The following is a 21,961-nucleotide window of genomic DNA, read 5'->3' as shown; positions in this document are numbered from 1 at the left end:
CCAGGGCAGCCAAACCCAGGAATTCCACTATTTAGAAGACAAAGCTAGATACAAGACAGTAACACTCACATATACCCGATGTAGTGGTCGTATCTTGATCTCTGACGTGTAACCCAACACGAATGCTTCCCAACCAGGTTCACCTACCTGAAAGGGTCTTCAATGGAACTCCTTACCTTAGAGCTGACCTCTAAGATAGACTTCAACTTGTAGCACAGATCACTTGAAAAACGGCTTCAGAGGAGATATCACATCTCTGAGCTCTAATGGAATTCACACCGAATTCTTGCAGCTCTAAGTGCCCAAGGACCCCTATTTATAGTCTGGGGGTCAGAATGAGCGTCAGGCAAAATTTGCCTTGGAGCCGTCCGGACGGAGGACCATGGACGTTCGGAAGGACAACTGTGCGACAGGATATTTCTGGAATTTCCGTGGAGAAATCTTTCCTGTATAAGAACATCGTCCGGATGGGATGGCTCGATCGTTCGGACAATCGCACATCCGCTGCAAGTTATTTCCATATCAGGCTTCGTAAGTCCGGACCATGGGACAGGAGCGTCCGGACGGCTAAACTTCAGCACACAATTTCCATATACGATTTGCGTGCGTCTGGACCAAGAGGAGCAAATGTCCGGACGATTGAAGTCGAATTGTCAGTTACCATATACGATGCACCATCGTCTGGACCACAGCTGTCAGGCGTTCGGACGGTCAAATTCAAACTGCGATTCTTGCCTTATGGACACACGCGTCCGGACGGGATACCACATCGTCCGGGGTCGATTGATCTTCCTTTCCTTGGAACTTGGAAAGAATCAGTGACTGATCGAGTGCTTGATGGGCGTCTGGACTTGCTGCTGAAACGTTCGGACGGAGCAAGCTGGAACAGAAACTTCTCGATACAGTGGAATGTCCGGACGGAAGAGGCACGTCATCCGGACGTATGATGCTGGACTGTCTGGCGTCCGGACGGGATGACACATCGTTCGGACGGATGGAGCAGTAGAGAGATGAGCGTCCGGACAGGATGACACATCGTTCGGACGACTGATAGGGAACTTGAATTTCTTCGAATCTTGACATCACTTTGAAAGTGGAATCCCTGTTTACAGCATCTTTTACACGTAAGTGATTTTGTCCAAATACAGAATAAGGCCAAAATACTAACATGATATATATAGGCATGTAAAGCTTAGCTAATCTCTATCAAAATTAGGTTTTACCCTTCGTTTATGGTTTAGCCTCCTGATGACAAATCTTCATTTTGTCCCTAGTGACAAGTCAATTTTGCGTTAAGAGTAACAACTCTGTTTTGATAAATGTATTTTGATTATTCTAGTACACTTGCAATGATATTCGAGAAAATTTTGTTTATAGTTTGTAGAAAAAGTGTCGTGATATGGGACGAACTAACGACTTCATATCCAAAAGGACTAATCACAATTAGGGTTCATTGCAATTACTTATAAATGACTTTTTCTGTAATCCACAAAATATAGTTTAAAGGGGTTTGGTTTTTATATATATAAAGGTAGGCGGTTAGCGGTTATTAACAATTTCCGTCAATCCCTAAAACCGCTAACCTCTAACCGCCCCACTCTAGATAGTTAGTGGTTATTTATAACTGTTTTCAAAAGTGGTTGGTTAGTGGTTACGGAGCGGTTATAACCGCTACGTTTGTATAGGCCTACCTACCAGCCATGATGACTTCTTAGCCAATTCTTTGGATCATAGAATCCTTCTTTAACAACAATTTATCATTGCAAACTAATGTTGGCACAAAGAGGAGCCTTATGAATGAGAACTCCGCTTTGTTATGGCATAGAGATTATGACATATCTCCATAGAGAGAATCAAAATATTAGTAAATGATGGAGTCTTAAAAACTCTTGACTTTATTAATTCTGATACTTTGTGTGGATTGCATAAAGGGAAAGCAAACGAACAAGACCACTAAAGGTGCCAAAAGGAGTTCTAAGATTCTTGAAATCATACATACAGATATCTGTGGACCTTTTTCTACTCCCTGCTTGAATGGTCAAAGATATTTTATATCTTTTATTGATGACCATACAAGGTATATGCATCTCTATTTTCTAAATGATAATGCTAAAGCATTAAATATTTTCAAGACCTATAAGGTAGAAGTTGAGAAATAGAAGGAAAAGAAAATCAAGATCGTAAGATTTGATAGAGGCGGAGAGTACAGTGGAAGGTACACAGAAAATGGACAAATGATAGGTCCATTTGCCCAATTTCTTAAAGAAGAAGACATTGTTGCTCAATACACAATAGCTGGCATACTACAACAAAATGGTATAGTAGAAAGAAGAAATCACACACTTATGGACATGGTAAAGAGCATGCTTAGTAATTCTGAGCTACCTTTATTTCTATGGAGTGAAGCTTTAAAATTTGTTTTGTATGTATTAAACTGGGTCCCATCCAAGGTTGTCCCTAATACACTTTTTGAATAATGGAATGGATGGAAACCAAGTTTAAATCACTTACACATATGGGGTTGTCCTACTGAAGTAAGGATTTACAATCTAAATATAAAAAAGTTAGACCCAAGGACAACCAGCAGTCATTTTATTGGCTATGCAGTCAACTCCAAAGGATTTAGGTTTTATTGTCCTTCTCATAGTACTAGAATTGTTGAGTCTATAAATGCAAAATTTTTAGAGGATTCTGAACATAGTGGGAGTGCTTATCCTCAAATGATTGAATTAGAGGAAACACAAGAGTTAACTGACGCTCCTTTATCCAAATGACGTTTGATTATGCTCAAGGAAATCCAAACTGATTACCTTGAACCACAATCAATTTCAGAACAGTCAACTCATGCGGAAAAAGTTCAGAATGAACTTAATCAACCTCCTTCAAATGCGGAGGAAGTAGGATTAAGAAGATCCTCAAGGATAATTTGACTAGCAATCCCTAGTGATTATGTTGTATACTTCCAAGAGTCTAATTTTGATGTTGGACTTAAGGATGATTCAAATTCATTTTCACAAACCATGAGTGGAGAGCACTCCACGTTATGGTTAAATGCCATAAAGGAAGAAATGGAATCCATGGTTAAAAATCAAGTTTGGGATCTCGTTAACTTACCACCAAAGGGAGTTGTAGCCGTAGGCTGCAAATGAGTTTACAAAACAAAAAAGGATGCTTCTAGTAATGTTGAATGATATAAAGTTATATTTGTGGCCAAAGGTTTCACACTAAAAGAAGGCATTGATTATCATGAAACCTTCTCTCCAATATCAAAGAAGGATTCATTTAGGATAATTATGGCATTAGTAGCTTATTTTGATCTAGAGTTACATCAAATGGATGTGAAAATAGCCTTTCTGAATGGTGATCTTGAAGAAAAGGTTTACAGAAACAACCTGAAGGTTTTGATGATAATACTCAGAAAGCTTGCAAACTAAATAAATCTATTTATGTAACGCCCCGCTTTTACAAAAAGCGTAAGTGAAATTTTTTTCGAATTTCCACAAGACATTACTAACTTATCAGAGGTAATTATTGGCAACGGAATAAATGTAATATAAATTTGGAATAGGTTGACACCTCAGAGCTACTACTGAAATACCTCAAAATATATATAATAAGCCAGTCAGCATAATTATACAAACAGTAATACCAGTCATGCCTCACAGGGCTAGATAATTATACAAGCCAAATATCTACATATAACTGGAGAATTATAAGTATTGTCTTAAGTTAGGCTAATGAACTACAACAGGGTAGTCTCAAAAGGTAGGCTATCCAGCCTTACAAAAACTGAACTAGGAACCATCTATGTGTTGGGATAGTCCTGATAATCCTCTTCTTCTTCATAGCCTGAACCATTACAAATACCATACAAAGAGAAGAAAACAACATAAACACTAAAGTGAGTCCGCTGTTTACAATAATAATATGAGTGCTGATTTATTTAATTAATGCAACACAATGCAATGGCCATATAATCACATGTATATACAAAATATAATCTATGATCGCGAATCATAGACATAAATTGAACATAAACGTAATCATAAGGCAATGACAGTTTTAAATGTAGAGTTTTAGGTATTTCCCTTTTTCCACTACTCTGTTGGCCTTGGCACGGTTAGCGTGTTATTTGAAACCTTGGTTTCCTCACTTAACTTTTTAATTATAATCTTTGGGAGCCTTGGCTCCTGGAAACCTTGGTTTCCCTAGTGACCTTGGTACACCAGTTTTTGTATTTATTATTCTTTTCAGGTACCTCCTCATTCACTGAGAACCTTGGAACTCATGTGAAGCCTCGCATACCCACCGTGGATCTTGATCCAACAGCTTGTTATTAGACAGGTTATTAAAAATAATAAAATATGCAAAATCACATGCACAAGCAAGTAAATAAAACAGTAAACATAATATTATAGGAAAAGTCAACCAGCTTCGTCCTCAGTAAGTATAGAGATACTTACTAGTTTCTGCTCCAAAAGTCTTTCTCTATAACTGCATAATTTCAATCATATAGTAATACTAAATTAGTGAAAAGATGCTACAATATATTTACTATATTTATCCTTAAAGTATCATTTTAACCGTTGTCCTAATACTTCCATTTTTGGTTCTCTTAATCAAGATATTGAATGCCATCTTAGGTTATTGAATAATGAAACTAAGACATCCTCTTTTACTAGCCATTAACTCCAACTAGTATGTTGATATATATAACTCCCATTCATACCCATATGTAGCCAAAATAATACTTTCTACACACACACACATTAGCCATATACCCATATACACTTACTTACTAAGTTTATACTTTAATATTCTCATTCATGCAGGGAATTCCAGCATACAACACACACACACCTTCACTTCACACATTCCTTTTCATAAATCAAAACTCCTATATTTCAGCAACTCATTCCCACACAAAAGTATTAAAGCAAAGCTACTATCTTGCTTGTTTAAAGCTTCATGAGTGTAATTCTTTTAAGAGGAGAAACTACCCATGATCCTAGGGAACACATATTGAATTTTAGAGAGTAGAAAGGAAGATTTACTTACCAAAATTCTCACCCAACAGGTTGGATAGAAGGAAGGGGTCTAACTCCAAAACAAAGTGCTTGAAATGAGTTGGAAGTTGCTGGTTTTTGAGCTAGAATCAGAGAGAGATTTCAGATGCTGATTTCTGGTGTTTTGTTGAGAAACAAGAGGAGATTTAAGGCTTCATTTCTGGCTATAAGTGCTGGCTTTCACAGAAGAATGAGAGAGATTTTCCATGGGAGATTCAGCACCAAAATAGTGAAGGGAAGAGGAGCTTACGTGAGTGGTATGGGGAGAGCTTAGGCTGGTTTTTGATGTCCCATGCATGCTATATATAATAACTTCGAATGGCTGAGATCAATCCAGCACAAATTCTTCCAATGGTTGGATCTTTGACAGCAAGAGAGAGAAATATCCATGCAAGATCATCTAATATCCAAGATTAGATTTTCTTCCATATCTAGTGTCATGATTAAATTGTACCACCATATCTAGTTCAATTTCAACCAAAATAAGCTAACTTAGGCTAACTAAATAAGTTTCAATCATTTGGAGCCGTCCATAAGCAATGGGTTCAAAATCAAAGGTAGAAAATCACTACTCTGCTGTTTACCCGTAAGCTGCTTCGCACTGGATAAAATCGCTTGATCAAAACTTAGTCGATCGATCGACATCGACCTATAATCGCTCGATCGACCAGAAAGTCGCTCGATCGATTTCAACTTTACTGATCTATTTCTTTACATGCATAAATACATAACTATATAGCAATTCTTAAGCCTTGTACTCATGCACATATCTTAATAACTTAAGTAGGGTGTCTTTCCCGGGTATTACAATTTATAGGCTAAAACAAGCCTTCCGTCAATGGTATATCAAATTTCACAAAGTTATTACCTCATATGGTTTTATTGAGAACTTTGTTGATCAATGTATATATCTTAAGGTCAGTGGGAGTAAAGTCATTTTTATAGTCTTATATGTAGATGATATTTTGCTTGTAAATAATGATTTAGGTTTGCTACATGAAACCGAATAGCTTATCTCTAAAAATTTTGAAATAAAGGATTTCGGTGAAGCCTCTTATGCCATTGGCATAGAGATTCATAGAGATAGAAAACAAAGAATATTAAAACTATCTCAAAAGGCCTACATTAGAAAAGTTTTAGAGAGATTCAGACTGAAGAACTGTTCGGCTTTTATAGCACCTATTATTAAAGGAGACAAATTCAGTTATGAAAAAAGTCCTCGAAATGCATTTTCTATTGAGGAGTAATGGGGGATAAAAACTCCTGCTAAATGCCATGTGAGAGGCAATATTCTTCAAATCTGGCATTCTCAAATTCTCTTCCATGATCAATGCGGATTTTCATGATGGGGCAGTTTTGCTCAATCTGAACTTTCTTGAACAATTGTTGTGTTGCATCAAAAGCATCAGACTTTTCCTGGAGAAGAAGAGCCCATGTGAACTGGGAATAGTCATCCACAACAACGAATATATACTTTCTTCCACCTAGACTAGCAGTTTTAGTGGGACCCATGAGATCCATATGCAGTAATTCTAAGCTTCTAGAAGTGAGAGTACCTTAAGTTTTCTTATGAGTTGCTCGAGTCTGCTTCCCCAGCTGGCATAGACCCAAACTCCTTTCTCAGTTTTCTCCATTTTAGGTAGATCTTTGACAATTTCCTTGCTGACAATCTTGAGCATATCTATGAAGTTTAAGTGCCCCAACCTTTGATGCCATAACTCACTATCATCAATGGTTGCCTTGTTGCAAATTATCTGAGGATCTGAAGTGAGGCCAGGGAGGCCATAGTAGTTATCAACAGTCCTTTCTACTCCCATTAGCCACTTGCCACTGTTGTCAAAGATATTGCATTTCTTTTTGGAGAATTGGACCATCAATTCATTGTCATAGAATTGGCTGATGCTGAGGAGATTCACCTTGAGTCCTTCCACATATAAGGCTTTTTTAGATGCTCCCAGTCCTGGAATGTCAATAAGTTCCTTTCCGATGAACTTGGATTGACTTCCATCTCCATAGGTGATTCTTCCTCCTCTGCCCATCTGAATATCCTTTAGAAGTGTCTTGTCACCTGTCATATGTTTTGAGCATCCATTATCCAAATACTACAAGCAAGTATCAAGTATTTTCAAAGCAGTGTGGGCAACCAAACACAGGTTGTCTTCTTTCTTAATTCAAACTTGTTTATTGATGGTATTTTTTCTTTTATTAAGCATGAAAGACTTCTTCTCATTAGGGTAAGGCTTCCTAGCTTTTCACTTATGAGTTTGACTTGATCACTTAAGGTCTTGACTTGGTTCTCAATAGCAGGTTCATCTTTCCTAGGCATATGTTGTTTATCCCAAGGTTTTTGAGAACGTATCTGAAAGCAATTAGGGCGGATATGACCACTAATGCCATAGTGATGACATGGAGGGATAGAATTGAAATTTTTATGATTAGTCCCTTCAGCACTTTTACCCTTCTCCCCACAAGTATAATGAGTATGATGTTTAGACATGCTAGGTTTAACAAACATAGTTCTATATGCAGGCATAGCATGTGAAGAAGAAAAAACACTATCAATACTCAAAACAAACTCAAAAGTTTCTTCCAAAGGCTGTTTTGATTTCATTATAGCATCTCCCAAAGACTTAATTTTTTTCAATAAAAACATCTTTTTCTATTTCAAAATTTTTAAGTCTTTGTAGATGATCAATACTAGCAGTTTTAAAATCTTCAATTTGTTTGAACAATTTAACGCACATCCTTTGGAGTTCACCTTTTTCCATCAAATCAATATTGATAGACATGATAAAACATAATTAGAAGTCAAAAGAATCACACTCAAAAATTTAATCTAAACAAAATGTATTAAGCTCTGATATCAATTGAAAAATATAAGACTTCCAATTTACCATGTGTGTGTGATTAATGTGTAAAAAAATATCGTAAATGACAGATATTTTGTTAACGAAGTGGAAACTCAATTAAGAGAAAAATCACTCCGAGATAACCAAACCCAGGAATTCCACTATTCAGAAGATAAAGCAAGTAAAAAAACAGTAATACTCACATACCACGATGTAGCAATCGTACCTTGCACTCTGACGTGTACTTATACACGAACGTTTCCCAACCAGGTCTCCTACCTCAAGGGGTCTTCAATAGATTCCTTTAACTTAGGGCTTTTTCTTAAGCTAGACTTCACACGATCAATAACTACACACCGGGCAACTCTTAGAGAGCTAGAAGATTTACACAATTTGTACCTAAACACCCTCTCTAACTCTAGAGAATTCAATACTGAATTCTGTAAATAATGCATGCTTAAAGGCCTCTATTTATAGGCTTAGAAGACCTAAATCGAGTCTGATTCGGATTTCTCTAGGCGGCATCCGGACGGAGGCATAGAGCGTCCGGATTATGGATTCTATAGCGAGACCAATCAAGATCTTCTGTGACAATCGTGCTGCCATATTCTTCTTTAAGAATAATAAAAGTGGAAACAGAAGTAAGCATATCGACATCAAGTACCTTCGAGTGAGAGAGAATATCAAAAGGAATGATGTGTTCATTGAGCATATTAGTACTGAATTGATGATTGAGGATCTTATGACTAAAGGTTTACTGGTAAAGCTGTTTAAAAGTGATGTGGAGCATATGGGGTCATTATTTCATTTTGTATCTAGTTCTTTCTAATTAGTCTATAGACATCAAGTTATTGTTAATAAAGTTTTGTGCACAATTGTTACCTTATCCATGAGGATAAAATTAAAGTTGGATCTAAATAACTTATGGGAAGCTTATTCATAAAGTTTGATTACCCATATAATACTCATTAGGGAATATGATATATGTAATATATGAAAGGAATGACTTATTATATAAAGTTTTGCCGCCATGATTCATGTGTAATATTCTTTGTGTGAGTGGGAGGATTCCATAAATGGTAGGAATAAATAAAGTAATGGTCATATTGTATAACCAAACATAATAAGGAATTATATGTGTCATAATGGCCAAGTGAGAGGATGTTAGAAATACCATATATGCCTTTAATAGCACATAAGTAAATATGACTTATTCCAACTGTATCTGATCATGGGAGATCATGCAGATCATGGGAATTATTTATCTTGATAGTGTGCAGATTTTTTCTCCTTGATGGGAAGAGAAAAATCAGCCATTAGTCTTCAGTTTTTTGAATGAAGGGGTTCCTAATCTAGCCTATAAATAAACATCTTATGTACTCCATTAGTACGATGTTCAGTAGGCATAGATCAGAAGTACCTCTCAAAATTCTTTTTGCATAATCTTTCTTCATACGTTTAAGCAAAGCATGGCTGAAGGTATTTATGATCAATCATTTTGCTACTTTACATTATTAAATTAGCATTTGATTTATATTATGCTAACAAATAGAAGTTTAGAATATTGGTTAATTAATTTCTTAAACCTCCTCCTCTAACAAGAATGGTGTAAAAGAGTTGATTCCACATATCAAGGGCACCGACAAGATACCAATGGCTACAATCATTTCCCTCTTTCTCGTCGAACCCATAAATAGATGGGTGTCTGTCTTTGCTCATTTGTGATAATGTAGTCACATCCAGCAACGTGACATCGGTTGGAATTTTGCTCAAGACATGCTTTAACACACCTCTCGCTGGCAAGAACCCCCTGGATATGTTGAACCACTCACCGATTGCGTTTCTCCATTGCAGGTTGTAGCCTTTGAGTCATTCCAATCTTCACCACTGTATCACCACAAAGGGGAATTAATTTTTCTTCCTCCCTTTTTCTTTTTTCTTTCTTCTTCTTCTTCTTCTTTTTTTTTTTTTTTTTTTTTTTTTTTTTTTTTTTCTTTCAAAGAAAAAAAATGTGAGAAAACTAATTTGAGATGTTGATTATGAGTACCTTATTTCGGCCCATCGATATTTCTAAATTTTCTTATGACATAAATGACTTTTCATTCAATTAAAGCATTTTTAATAGCTTCACCAAATTTTATTAGCCAAAATAGCTAAAAATCACTTTTCTCTGTTTTAGCTATCCACTTTTTTAAATCATTTCAAGCAACCCCACTATTTTAACTATTTACTATTACATTCCATTTAAATAATATTTTTTAGCGATTTTTTAATTCTTTCTATATAATAACATTTATTTTTTATTTTTTAAATATTTGTCTTTTTCTAACGGTCGTATTTTATAATATTTGTCTTATTCTAATGGTTATATTTATGAATATTTGTCTTTTCCTAACGATCATATTTTTTAAAATTTATCATATCGTAATGATAATATTTTTCAAAAGTTTTTGACTTTTGTGCTGTACTTTAATGCTCCATTTGATTCGACATAAAATATTTTCTGTTGATGTGGTCGTTTTGTGTACAAAAATATCAATAATAAAATTACCACTTGTAATAGTACGAATCCTTGTAGGATAGGGCTATATTGAGGGTGTCGAACCTCAAAGACTACGTAAGAATTGCTATCAAGTTTTTCAAGATTAATTATAACTTAATTAAAAGAAGTTTGATTTTATTTTATTTATAACTAAGTTAAATGCATAAAACTAAAGACATAAAAATAAAGATTATAGTGATGAGAGAAAGAATAGGGGATTGATTTCACCACTTACCGTATAACAATGGTTAATCATAAAATAACAGGGGAAATTCATGCTATGCATGATATAGAGCTCGTCTCACTCGAGTAGTCAAAAAATTACCTCTAAAGAATAAGTATAACCCATCTTCGGTTGGCACAGATCATTCACCTAACCACTAAGATGCGGTATGACCCATCTTTCCTAGGTATGGATTAGATATGTCTTTAATAGGATACACACAATCAATGAAAAAGTATAACCTATCTTCGATTGGTACGAATTGTCTACCTAAATTACACTAAACTAGGGTGTAGTACAATCCGTCTTCCCTAGGTATGACCTATCTAATCCTCTTAATCATATGTTAATTAAAATCGTTTTATAACAATCATTCAAATTATCATAGAAAATATGAAGGATTGAGTTCAGTCAATATAAAAGACTTTCTAAGACAAGATAAGAAATTCATAATGATTGAATATAAACATTAAGATCAATTCTCAGAGTTATACAACCATTATGCATATAGAAAATCCCAAAGTAAAATACAATTAAACCATTTTTACTTAGAAAGGGCTACATCAACACCATAGTATAAATTTAGCCGCTCATCGTGGTGCTAGGATGGCCTCCTGCCATGTTATTCTTCTCTTCAACTTGTCAAGCCTCAAAGAAGAATTTTTTGTCTAAAGCTAAGCACGCATTCTCTTAAAGCTTAGAGGTCTATTTATAAAGACTAGAAGAGGCCTAAAAGCCTTAGAAATCTAAGAAAAATCAGAACTTAGTCTCTTAATCTAAGTAGGAGTTTGAAAATTCAATTCAAGTAGGAAAAGGTTTCCAAATTCGTTCATATTTGTGGTCTTTTATTGCGGGACAATTTTGTCATAGTAATCGTCCGAATTTAAAAAAATATATTTCTGACATATTTATTTTGTTTTTTATTAGCTATTCAACGCCACTAATTTCATTGCAATCTGAGATGTGTACATAAAGTTATGATTAAAACACTCAGACATGTGCAGAATCCAAATTTGAATCCAATCCGATTTTGACTCTTATTGGAGAAATTTCGATTTAATCATTCTTTTGATTTGATTAAACTTAACCATATCATATAGGTTTTCTATTATGATTGGTTAAGCTTAAACATATCTTCTATGTTTTCTCAAAGTGTGCTTTAAGCCCCAAATCAATAGAATTAATTGCATGTTTATTTAAAACCTGAAAGCAATAAAACAACACAAAATCAAACAAATTACAATGTTAAGGAATTAATATATGAAAGTTAAGGGATTTGAATGTACAACATTCGACACTTATCATCCGTCGTAAAATATTTTTGACGAAACCATTTTTCAAAAAAAAAGTGGTTTTCCTAAAAATATTTTTCGCCGTTTGGCTCGTATGAAAAAATCACGAATAGCGTAAAACGGAATACGGCAACTGTCGTCGGAATCCGGCTACGTTCGTCCGCTGATTGCTAGATTCCGGCCAAACTAGACGGAATTCGGACAAAATGGCAGGAATTCAGCTAAGTCGTCGGATTCTGGTAAAAAATGGTTAGGTTAGATTCCGGCCAGTTTGACCAGAATATGACTAATGCCGTCGGATTTGGGCAATCGGATACTAAATTTCGGAGATCTTTGGTAGCAGAATCGGGTTACCAACAAACTCTAGTGCCCTGCCGTGGCGGATTCCCACAAACGTGCGTGCAAGAATGAAGAGTTAAATCCAGAAAGCGATTTACGGTTTTCAAAACCTTAAATTATTTTTCAAAAATTAAAGAGTCTTTTACAGTCAAACTGAAAATGATTTCCGTTGATCATTATTTTCATGCCAACCAAACACCAAAAAATGCCGAAAATATTTTCTAGAAAACATTTTACGTCGAAACAAACGGAGTATAAAAGTACAGCACAGATTTTATAATTTTATGAACGGTTTGGATTGTTTTGGGATATTATTAACCTAAACGTCACCGTTTTGAACTCGGAGGAAATTGAAGCAAATGTCTAAAGGCTTTTGATTTGACACCGTTTAAGAGGGTAGCGAGAGCGTCTCTTTTCAACAACACGGGAAATAGTAAAATTTTATCTTTGACGCTTGTTTTTGTACTTTGTTCTAGCTTCTTCTTAAGTCTTAACCAAACAAATTTTTTTTTTTTTTTTTTTTTTTGCAAAACATTCAAGGTTAGAGAGAAGTGCAAGCAGAAGATGAAGAATGTGAAATTTTCCCTTTATAAATTTAGTCCTTCTGATACAGAGACTTGGTTCTGTCCCATTCGCAATCAACGCTTAGAAACAATCCATCATCTCTTTCTTGATCGTGATGTGGCTAGAATCATTTGGAGGCAATCAAAGTATTTGGCATTCCTATGAAAGATTCTCAAAAATTTCATCCTTATGCCTCTAATGTTATGGATCTTCTATGGCTTTATAGTAATCATAAAATTCCTCCCCTAAACCACCAAAGTTTACAATTTTATTTTATTTTTTACCAAAAAAAAAAAAAAAAGAAGTTTAGAATATTGGTTAATTAATTTCTTGAACCTCCCCCTCTAACAAGAATGGCGTAAAAGAGTTGATTCCATGTATCAGGGACACCGGCAAGACACCAATGGCTACAATCGTTTCCCTTTTTCCCGTCGAACCCATAAATAGAAGGGTGTCCATCTTTTCTCATTTGTGATAATGTAGTCACGTCCAGCAATGTGACGGCGGTTGGAATTTTGTTCAAGACATGCTTTAAAACACCTCTCGCTGACGGCGAACCCCCTGGATATGTCGAACCACTCATCGGTTGCGTTTCTCCACTGCAAGTTGTATATTTTGAGTCATTCCAGTCTTTACCACTGCACCATCACAAAGGGGAATTAATTTTTCTTCCTTCTTTTTTTTTTGAAAAATGTGAGAAAACTAATTTGAGATGTTGATTATGAGTGCCTTATTTCAGCCCATTGATATTTCTAAATTTTCTTATGACATAAATGAATTGTATTAGGTATAAATACAAAAACATCGTCATCAACTATCAACCATTTTTAATAAAGCCCTACAAAGTGACAAGCGTGACAGTTTGACACATCAAAATACCATTTTGTATAAAAGTGCCACTTTTCTATTCTTCTTCCTAAATTAATTCATTTTTGAGCTATCTACTTTTTTAAAACATGTGTGATACATGACACATCTTCACTTTTATTAATTCATTTAAATATTATTTCTTTTCAATATATGTATATTTTAAAATTGTCTTTTCGATACAGTCATATTTTAAAAAAGAGTAATGTTATATATTATAATTCTATCCAATATTCATTTAATAATGTTGATGTGATACTCCCAACTAATCCTTAAATTAATTCTTGTTAAATTAATAAAAAAATCAATAATTAGTAAGAAGTGCCACATCAACATTATTGAATAGAATTATGCATCTAACATTTTATTTTTAAAAATTCGTCACTATCCAACAGCAGTTATATTTTAACAGATAACTTGATTTGGGTTTATTAGAAGAGTAATGGTAGGGGCCATCTTTTTATCCTCCAAAGTTGATGTGGCTTTTAAAATCATAATTGGATTAAGATTCAATAGTGATTCATCCTAAATCTAATGACTATTTTAAAAGCGACATTAATTTTGGGAGGATAAAAAGATGGTCTATAACATTACTTTGGTTGGAAGCCCATTTGGGTTAGATTAGGATCCTCTCAATTATTTGCCCGAATTTTATAGAATTCAGGCAGGTGATTGTGAGATACCACTTATGCGATCTACCTGACTAAATAAAAATTTGTTTGTCCAATTACTTATCCGTTCAGGTGGGTCCCATAAGTAGTTTCTCACAATCATCTGCCAGAAATTTTTCAAATTCAAACAAATAATTTGAGAGGATCCTAATCTATTTGAGTTAGGGGCTTGCACGCACGAGGGATGTTGCCCACAAATATTTCCTCTTTAGGGCTGTGAACCAAAGGCAGTCAAGAACGTGCTAACAATTTTTTAGCCAATCTTTGCACTATGGGCCTTGTTTAGTTCCCATATTGATAATAGAAGAGGACCTCCTTGTCCTTTTTAGGGAACTGATTGTGGCTTATAACATTTTCAACAGTTTCCTTAGATTTTTATTTCTTTATAAAATTTATAGAACAAAACTACTTTTTGCTTTCTTATCCAAATACACTCTGCAATTACTTCCTTATAACATTAAACTATATTTCTTTACAAATTAAATACAAGTTTCCTACCTACCCTTACATTTTTTACAAAGAGACCTGCTACTTCTCCAACTCCTATTCAACTCTAATCCAAAAAAATTAACCATTAGATTTGTTTTCTTATATGTGAGTTCTACATATTCAATGGTAAAAAAAAGTTGTTAGTGTTTGATAGGAGTTTGAGAAATAACATCTATCTTTCACAAAATCCCAACATAGTCTCCAATGAAAGGCAAAGAGGGAAGAGAGGAGAAAGAGTATTTTGTGATAAAATAATGAATAGGCAAGTTAAAGTACTATCCGATGCATTAGATATATAAGACTGTAGCATACTCAATGTTTAATGAATGTATAAGGCCTATAGGGTATTTGGTACATGTTTTTTATTTTTTTTATTTTCCGCTTTAGGAAGCTACTCTTATTAAATGATTTGATTGAAAAAAAAAGACTTAAACCTGCAATTATTATTGAAAAAAATTATAAATCAAGGAAGTTAATTGAAAATGGGTCAAAATTCAGATTAGGATATTGTATTTTTCCCTAAAATAATAAAGAAAACAAAACAGGGCTTAGATTTATCTAGTACTAGTGATAGATTTTACAAGACAGGGACTTACTTGTAATGGGTTGGAGAAATTCCTTGAAAGAAGACTTTGGTGATGTTAGGATCAACGTTAGAGTCCACCCACTTTGACCAAGTTGTTAGTCCCTTCATAAAAGCAACCAGACGATTCATATCTTTCCGTATCTGGCCTCCTTCTTCAATGTAGTCCCATCTGAAATTTAGAAACAGTTGGAGCACTAAAAGGTGTTACAATATACGATTTAATCATATTTGATTGTAATCAAATCATTCTGATTACGATATTCTACCTTTTCTTTTAACATATTTGACTGATTTGATATATATTATCTTTACAGTACAAGCCATTTGTATTATAAAGATCATCAAAGAATAAGAATTAGATGGAGCAAGATGTAGCTATTTTGGATTATTTTTTAGTAATGGACGCAATTAAGTGTTTAATACTGAATTGCCAGTGAATCCATGTCTATATATAATCTCTCTTACTCAACAATAAGTAGCATAAGAGGAGCCTAGATAGTAGGAACCACAGGTGCTCCCCCCTCAAGTACCTGACTAAGCCATAGCCTAACCTAACTTATAGTAATCAGGCATGAAGATTCTCGTTGCGGGATTCAAACCCATGCCCTGTGTGTACCTAATCACTTTAAAAATTTTCTTAAACCATTGAACCACTACCCTAGATGGAGCAGAAGCTCTGATCAGTTTGAACCCTACAGTCTCCTTCATTTACCTCACACTCAATTAAATATTTCACATTCATAGATCTTATCTATTAAAATAGAATTTGAGCATACATGTTAAAATTTAATCGATCTTTTAAGATAAACGGTAAGGTAAAAGATTGCTATTAACTCTTGAAACATCTTACGTACGGTTGTTTGCTTCCTTTATGAAGCCACCAGTGCCAGGTGTTGAAGATGAGCACGTCATATCCTTTCCATGAATTTCCATTGGTAATGGAGTCGACCTTTAAAACTCTGCCGATCTCTTCTTTTACTAGATCTACTAGAAATGCATTGCGAGAATACTTCACGGAAATTCCATACTCCTGAAACTTCCAAACCATATATATATACTTGATCAGAATTCAGCATACCCATAAACATACAGTTGAAAACACCAAAAAAGAGAGATCGATGAAGATATATGGAGAGAGTACTTCACCATAATTATTCCGTTGGATCTGTAATTATTATTCCCATAATTCATGCATATGATCATGATGGCTTTAATTTGGTGAAGAGTCATCTTATTGTCGTAGAAAGGTCGTAATCACTAATCATAAAGTTTGTTGAAAGGATTCCAAGGCTCTAATAATTAGCCCCAATGTGCATGATAATATATATAATTATCGAATAAAGATTAATTTGCTTGTCTCCCAAAGGTTTGTAATCAAGATGGTTGCATGCATGTGACAATATTATGATCATTAGGGTTCGATTTGAATGGAGTCCACAGTGAAGAAAATAATTTAGATGGATTTGTGTAATTTTAATTAAAACATGTATTTTTTTTTCTTTTTTTATTATTATAGCAAACTAGGCAACTTTTGTTTTCGAAATGAAAGTTTTATTCGAAGATGATTTTATAGACATGTAACTTAATTTTATGAAAAATGTTTAGTTTCCAGCTTTTGCTCGATCATTTTTTTTTTCCATGTCCATTAATTCAAGAAATGGGCAAATTCACTATTGAATATATATGTGATCACACAAATTCAATGATGAATTTACAAAAGAGATGGATGTATGATTGCACGTACACACAAATAGCTAGAGACTATGGTTCCGTTTGGGTTGACAATTTCAAAAAGTACGAATAAAAAATAACGAGTTTAAAATGTGTAATTTAAAAATAAGTTGAAGCTTAAAATCACAGTTTAATTTTTAAAATAGTATGTTTTTAAAACAGTAACAATTTGTTTGTGATACATCTTTTATGATATGGATTAAAATTGGGAAAAATACACATAACCTTCTCAAACTACCACTCAATTGTCAATGTACCCCCTAAACTACGAATTGTGTTAATGTCCCCCTCTAAACTACCGGAAAATGTCAATGTCCCCCTTAATACCAACAAAAAGACAAAAATGACCCTAATTTTTTTTGAATAAAAAAAAAATGTCCTCATAAATTCAAAAAACTAAAACTAAAACTAAAAAACTTAAAAAAAAAAATAATAAAAAACTAAAAAAAAATTATTTTAAAAAATTAAAAAAAAGAACAATTTTATTTTTTATTTTTTAAAAAGCAAACAAAAAATAACTGAAATTTATTTATTTTTTTAAAAATAAAACAAATGAAAAAAAAAAAAGAAAAACCAATTTTTATTAAATTAAAAAACGAAAAAGAACAATTTTTTTTTTTAAGAAAAAAAAACGAAAAAACAAAAAATAACTGAAATTTATTTATTTATTTTTTTTAAAAATAAAACAAATGAAAAAAAAAACCAGTTTTTATTAAATTAAAAAAACGAAAAAGAACATATATTTTTCCCATTAAAATTACACTTTTTTCCTATGAAATCTCACTCCCAAACCCACTCTACATGTATCTATGTGCAACGACATGTGCTTTTTTATTTATGTAAGTTTCGACTCCTAGCTCACACAAAATTCTGGTTCATTACATAATTTGCATTAATTCAAGTGTCATTATTGAATTTATTGTGATAATTAGGGTTCGGTTTGTCTCCCAAAGGTTGGCAATCGATCGAATATATGCTTTCCAAACCAAATGCTTGTAAATTAATTAATTAATTAAGTAAACAAAATGCAATAATCTCTCCATATATATATATATATATATATATATATATATATATATATATGATAATTATCATGTTTCAGTGAGAAAGTTGAAGCCAATTTGTAGAAGAGAGGCAGAGAAAGTGACCTGTAAAGTAAACGTGGAGAGATCGCCTTTTCTGTAGATTGTAAAGTTTGTTCGGGGCACTGACACATGCAGCATGCATGTGAGCGACTGCCATTGGTTGAGGCTTAGAGAGTCCCCTACGAACAATATTTTCTTCCCCTTAAACCTTCTCACGAAATCCCGACCATCAAATCTACACCACAATATGCAGTATATATACTAAATTAATGAGAAATCCAATGACGGTATATATCATGGACACTAGATGGCTAAAACACAGTTTTTTTTTTTTTTTTTTTTTTTAATTTTATTTTAAAAAAAATTAAATTACATTAAAATATTAAATAAAATACAAAGATAAGGGGTGAGGGCCCAACAAATTACCCCAAAACAGCTAGTATGGTGCAATATATATTAATTAACGGAAAACATTTTTTTGCCTCTTGATGAAGGTGGCCACACAGTTGGTTTTTTTCTTTCTTTTTTAAATAATTATTAGGAAAAATACAATATTTACCCCCTTGAGTTTGTGATTTTTGCAATGTTGCCCATTTATTAGGCATTCCTGTCTTCTCTGATAAAAAATACCAACGTGCGTCACATGTGGGTTTTTAATGAACAAAAAGTCTAAAATGTCTCAATTTTCTCTTTAAAAATAAAATAAAAATACATGCAGCCACTACGTACCGTAGGCCATTTGGGGGTGGCTCATGATAAATCTTGCAATATATATAGAAGCTGTTTGGTAATAAGTTGTGGAAAATTGAATGTTTTATTTGAATAGTAGTAATAAATGATTGATGGGATATAGAATTTGAGAATGTTTTATAGAAAAGTGAAAAAGTTTTGTTTTGTAGTAAGTTTTTTTATTTGAATAGTAATAAAAAATTATTGATGTGATGTAAAAAGTGTAAAAAAGTTAGAATGTTTTTTATTTGATTTTTTTGGGAGAAGTGAAATGGAAATTGAAATTGTTTGGTTTGGTTACCAAACAAGTTCATAGTTGTATCGCGAAACAGCTAGCGTGAAGAAATTTTATGTTTTTGGTGTTTTCGTTATGGGTCATTGCATGTGTTTATGAGCTTATATTTTTTATGAGTCATAATTAAAAGCATGAAACTTTCCTATTGTTGAGGCCAGGGTGTTTTCTTTATGAATAGTTAGATTTTTCATATATATATATACTTTGGTTGAACCCACAATGAAACTCATGAAAAGTGCACGGGAAAGAAGAAAGAGACTTATTCTTCAGTTTTTAGAGGGAAAATGGGAGCATTTTAGACTTTTAATCCACTAAAAACCCACATGCGACACACGTGGGTAATTTTTCGCCAGAGAAGACGAAAATGCCTAATAGATGGGCAACATTGCAAAAATTAAAAACTTTGTGAGAGTACATTAATTAATTGTCACTTTTAAAAGGGAGTTATGGCCGATCCCCTAAATTTGTCCCTTACTCAACCACCAAATACACTAACAAACATATCCTTTCATTTTAGCTTGAAGATGAGACAATCGATTACTAACACCAGAACTATTCAATGGCTTCAGCACTAGTCTAAATGAGATGTCTATCAACTTAATTCCGTGGCCATGCATTCATAAAAAGCTTCCATATATAATGTTTTGAGAAAGATAATTAATTTGGTATTCATTTGCTTTTTCGTAACAGTTATAATTAAAAATATAAATAAAAAGATTTATAGATTAATTCTGAGTTTTAACTTTTTTTTTTTTTTTTTTTTAATCACTTCCTGGAAGACATGGGTATATACGTACCTTGGTAATGCACAACCGCGAGGCTTCCATCTATATTTGAGATAAACATGATCAGGCCGTCCATTTTTCTGGCAGTTAAATACATCCTCGATAAACGGGCAGGCTGCTGGGCTGTACAAAGGATAAGAATCATCATAAATCCAGCTTCCATCGTAGAAATCACATCCATCCGATAAGAAATGATCATCATGACCTAAGTTTCTCAACTCTTCTGCTTTGGCACCGCTTTGGTGAAGGCAAGAAATGAGCAAAACAGCAAAAGCAAATGAACAAAAAAAGCTTCTAAATTTAGGTGATCCCATTGTCTGTGACTCTCTGACTCTGTGTGTGTGTGGGAGGGATAAAGAAAGAGAGAAAAAGACTCAAAATTGTGGTGAGAATGTAGGAGATCGAGTGAAGACACTAGCCAGTTATGCATGAAAAAGACGTTGACATGTTAGGTAATGTATCTCTATTTGGGTTCACTTTAGGACAAAGAAATTAAATGTTCTTTGCCCATTTCTTTTTCGCTGCTAGCTAGGGTTGTTGTTGTTGGGACGTTTGGTCTAACTTCTCATCATTTTATTTTATTTTGCATTCTTGTTTCTGGGCTCATGGTAGTTGTTTTACATGCTACATATGCTTCCTTATAAGGGAAGGCTCCATTCCCTGTCACTATCTCGTTATTTTGTAGTGGATAGATAATATAAAAGAAATAAAAGTGGAAGAAAATATGTAGTCCTGCAACGTTTGATTTGTCGGCAGCAAGTGTTTGACATGTTAGCAAGCATGAATGTAAGATAAGACTATCAGCATATACATAATTTTTTCTTTCAAATAAAAAACTCTTATTTCCATATTTCTGGCAAATTAATCATAATATCGCATTTATATATACTTGACTCCTAAAAATCAACGATGTAGAATGTAAATGAATTAACCATTGGATGGCTATTACTTTTCAAATCACAGTTAATTTTTTTTGATTAGTGCACAGAGAGAGAGAGAGAGAGAGAGAGAGAGGTGCAGCAAGTTAAACCAGCGTATCTCATCATAATATATATGCAAAATCGATCCTCTCCATTTCATTGGCTCCTACTACGAAAAAATATATATGGATGAAATATTAAATTTGAAATGTTCTTATTAATCTTGGAATCCTTTGAATTTTTTAGGATAAGAATATTGTAGTAAAGTTTTTAAAAAATTACAGTTATTTTTTAATTAAATGATTCAGATTTTTTCACATCAATATTTACATTTGTGAGATGTAATGAATCAAGAAAAAATTGAAAATATATTTTAAAGATAATAAATGAATATTCTTGCAGGTGAATTTTTCACTCCAAACGGGGCGATCCCATCCAGTAGAAGAGGCCAGATCGAATTGGGAGTAGCAGCAGGAAAACATGACTTGTAGAAAATGACTTGCCTAGATATGTAAATACGATTTGACTCAGTATCTAGACATCTATATCCTTTCTGATTTGTGCATATAGCCCAAAAAAATATACTATTTGCTGCGAAATGCAAGTTTGTGAGAATTGTAGGATCTGAGTAGTGGGAAGCACACACCCAAAAGTTTTGAGAGTACTGGATAATCCGGATGACGATTAAATATCTTAAAGTAGGGAGATCGATGATCAAGCACTGCCGTAGGCATGTGATTAATTAAATAAACTGTAGTGAAAAAGGCATCAACCCAATGTTTAGAGTTTAAACTAGATTGAGCTAAGAGGCTTAATCCGGTTTCAATTATATGCCAATGCTTTCTTTCTGCGATTCTATTTTGTTCAGATGTGTGAGGACAAGGTAATCTATGTAAAATACCATGTGTTTCAAGAAAATTCTTAAAGG

The 21,961-nt window shown here is 33.6% G+C and overlaps 1 protein-coding gene across 1 annotated transcript; it reads right to left on the bottom strand.

Annotated features, from left to right (window-relative positions):
- Positions 1-12,876: 12,876 nt before the first annotated feature.
- LOC133875295 (protein trichome birefringence-like 41) lies at positions 12,877-20,550 on the bottom strand. The gene is made up of 5 exons (XM_062313387.1): positions 20,126-20,550; positions 18,368-18,539; positions 16,343-16,518; positions 15,499-15,657; positions 12,877-13,513 (listed from the first exon to the last, which is right to left on the bottom strand). Exons 1-5 carry the CDS (start codon positions 20,425-20,427, stop codon positions 13,198-13,200), a joined length of 1,125 nt encoding a protein of 374 aa, XP_062169371.1. The 5' UTR covers positions 20,428-20,550; the 3' UTR covers positions 12,877-13,197.
- Positions 20,551-21,961: the final 1,411 nt, after the last annotated feature.

Source organism: Alnus glutinosa, chromosome 8 (genome assembly GCF_958979055.1).
Source record: "Alnus glutinosa chromosome 8, dhAlnGlut1.1, whole genome shotgun sequence".
NCBI lineage: Eukaryota > Viridiplantae > Streptophyta > Magnoliopsida > Fagales > Betulaceae > Alnus > Alnus glutinosa.
Note: the sequence above shows the minus strand (reverse complement) of the source record. Positions and strands in the feature narration are given on the sequence as shown.

Bases quoted from the DNA above. Each gene is read 5' to 3' on its own strand.
- LOC133875295 (XM_062313387.1), bottom strand. From the start codon at position 20,427: ATGGGATCACCTAAATTTAGAAGCTTTTTTTGTTCATTTGCTTTTGCT. The intron at 16,519-18,367 runs GTCACTTTCTCT...TGGAAGTTTCAG, and splicing joins TCTCCACGTTTACTTTACAG to GAGTATGGAATTTCCGTGAA. The intron at 13,514-15,498 runs GTAAGTCCCTGT...GTGATGGTGCAG, and splicing joins ATTTCTCCAACCCATTACAA to TGGTAAAGACTGGAATGACT.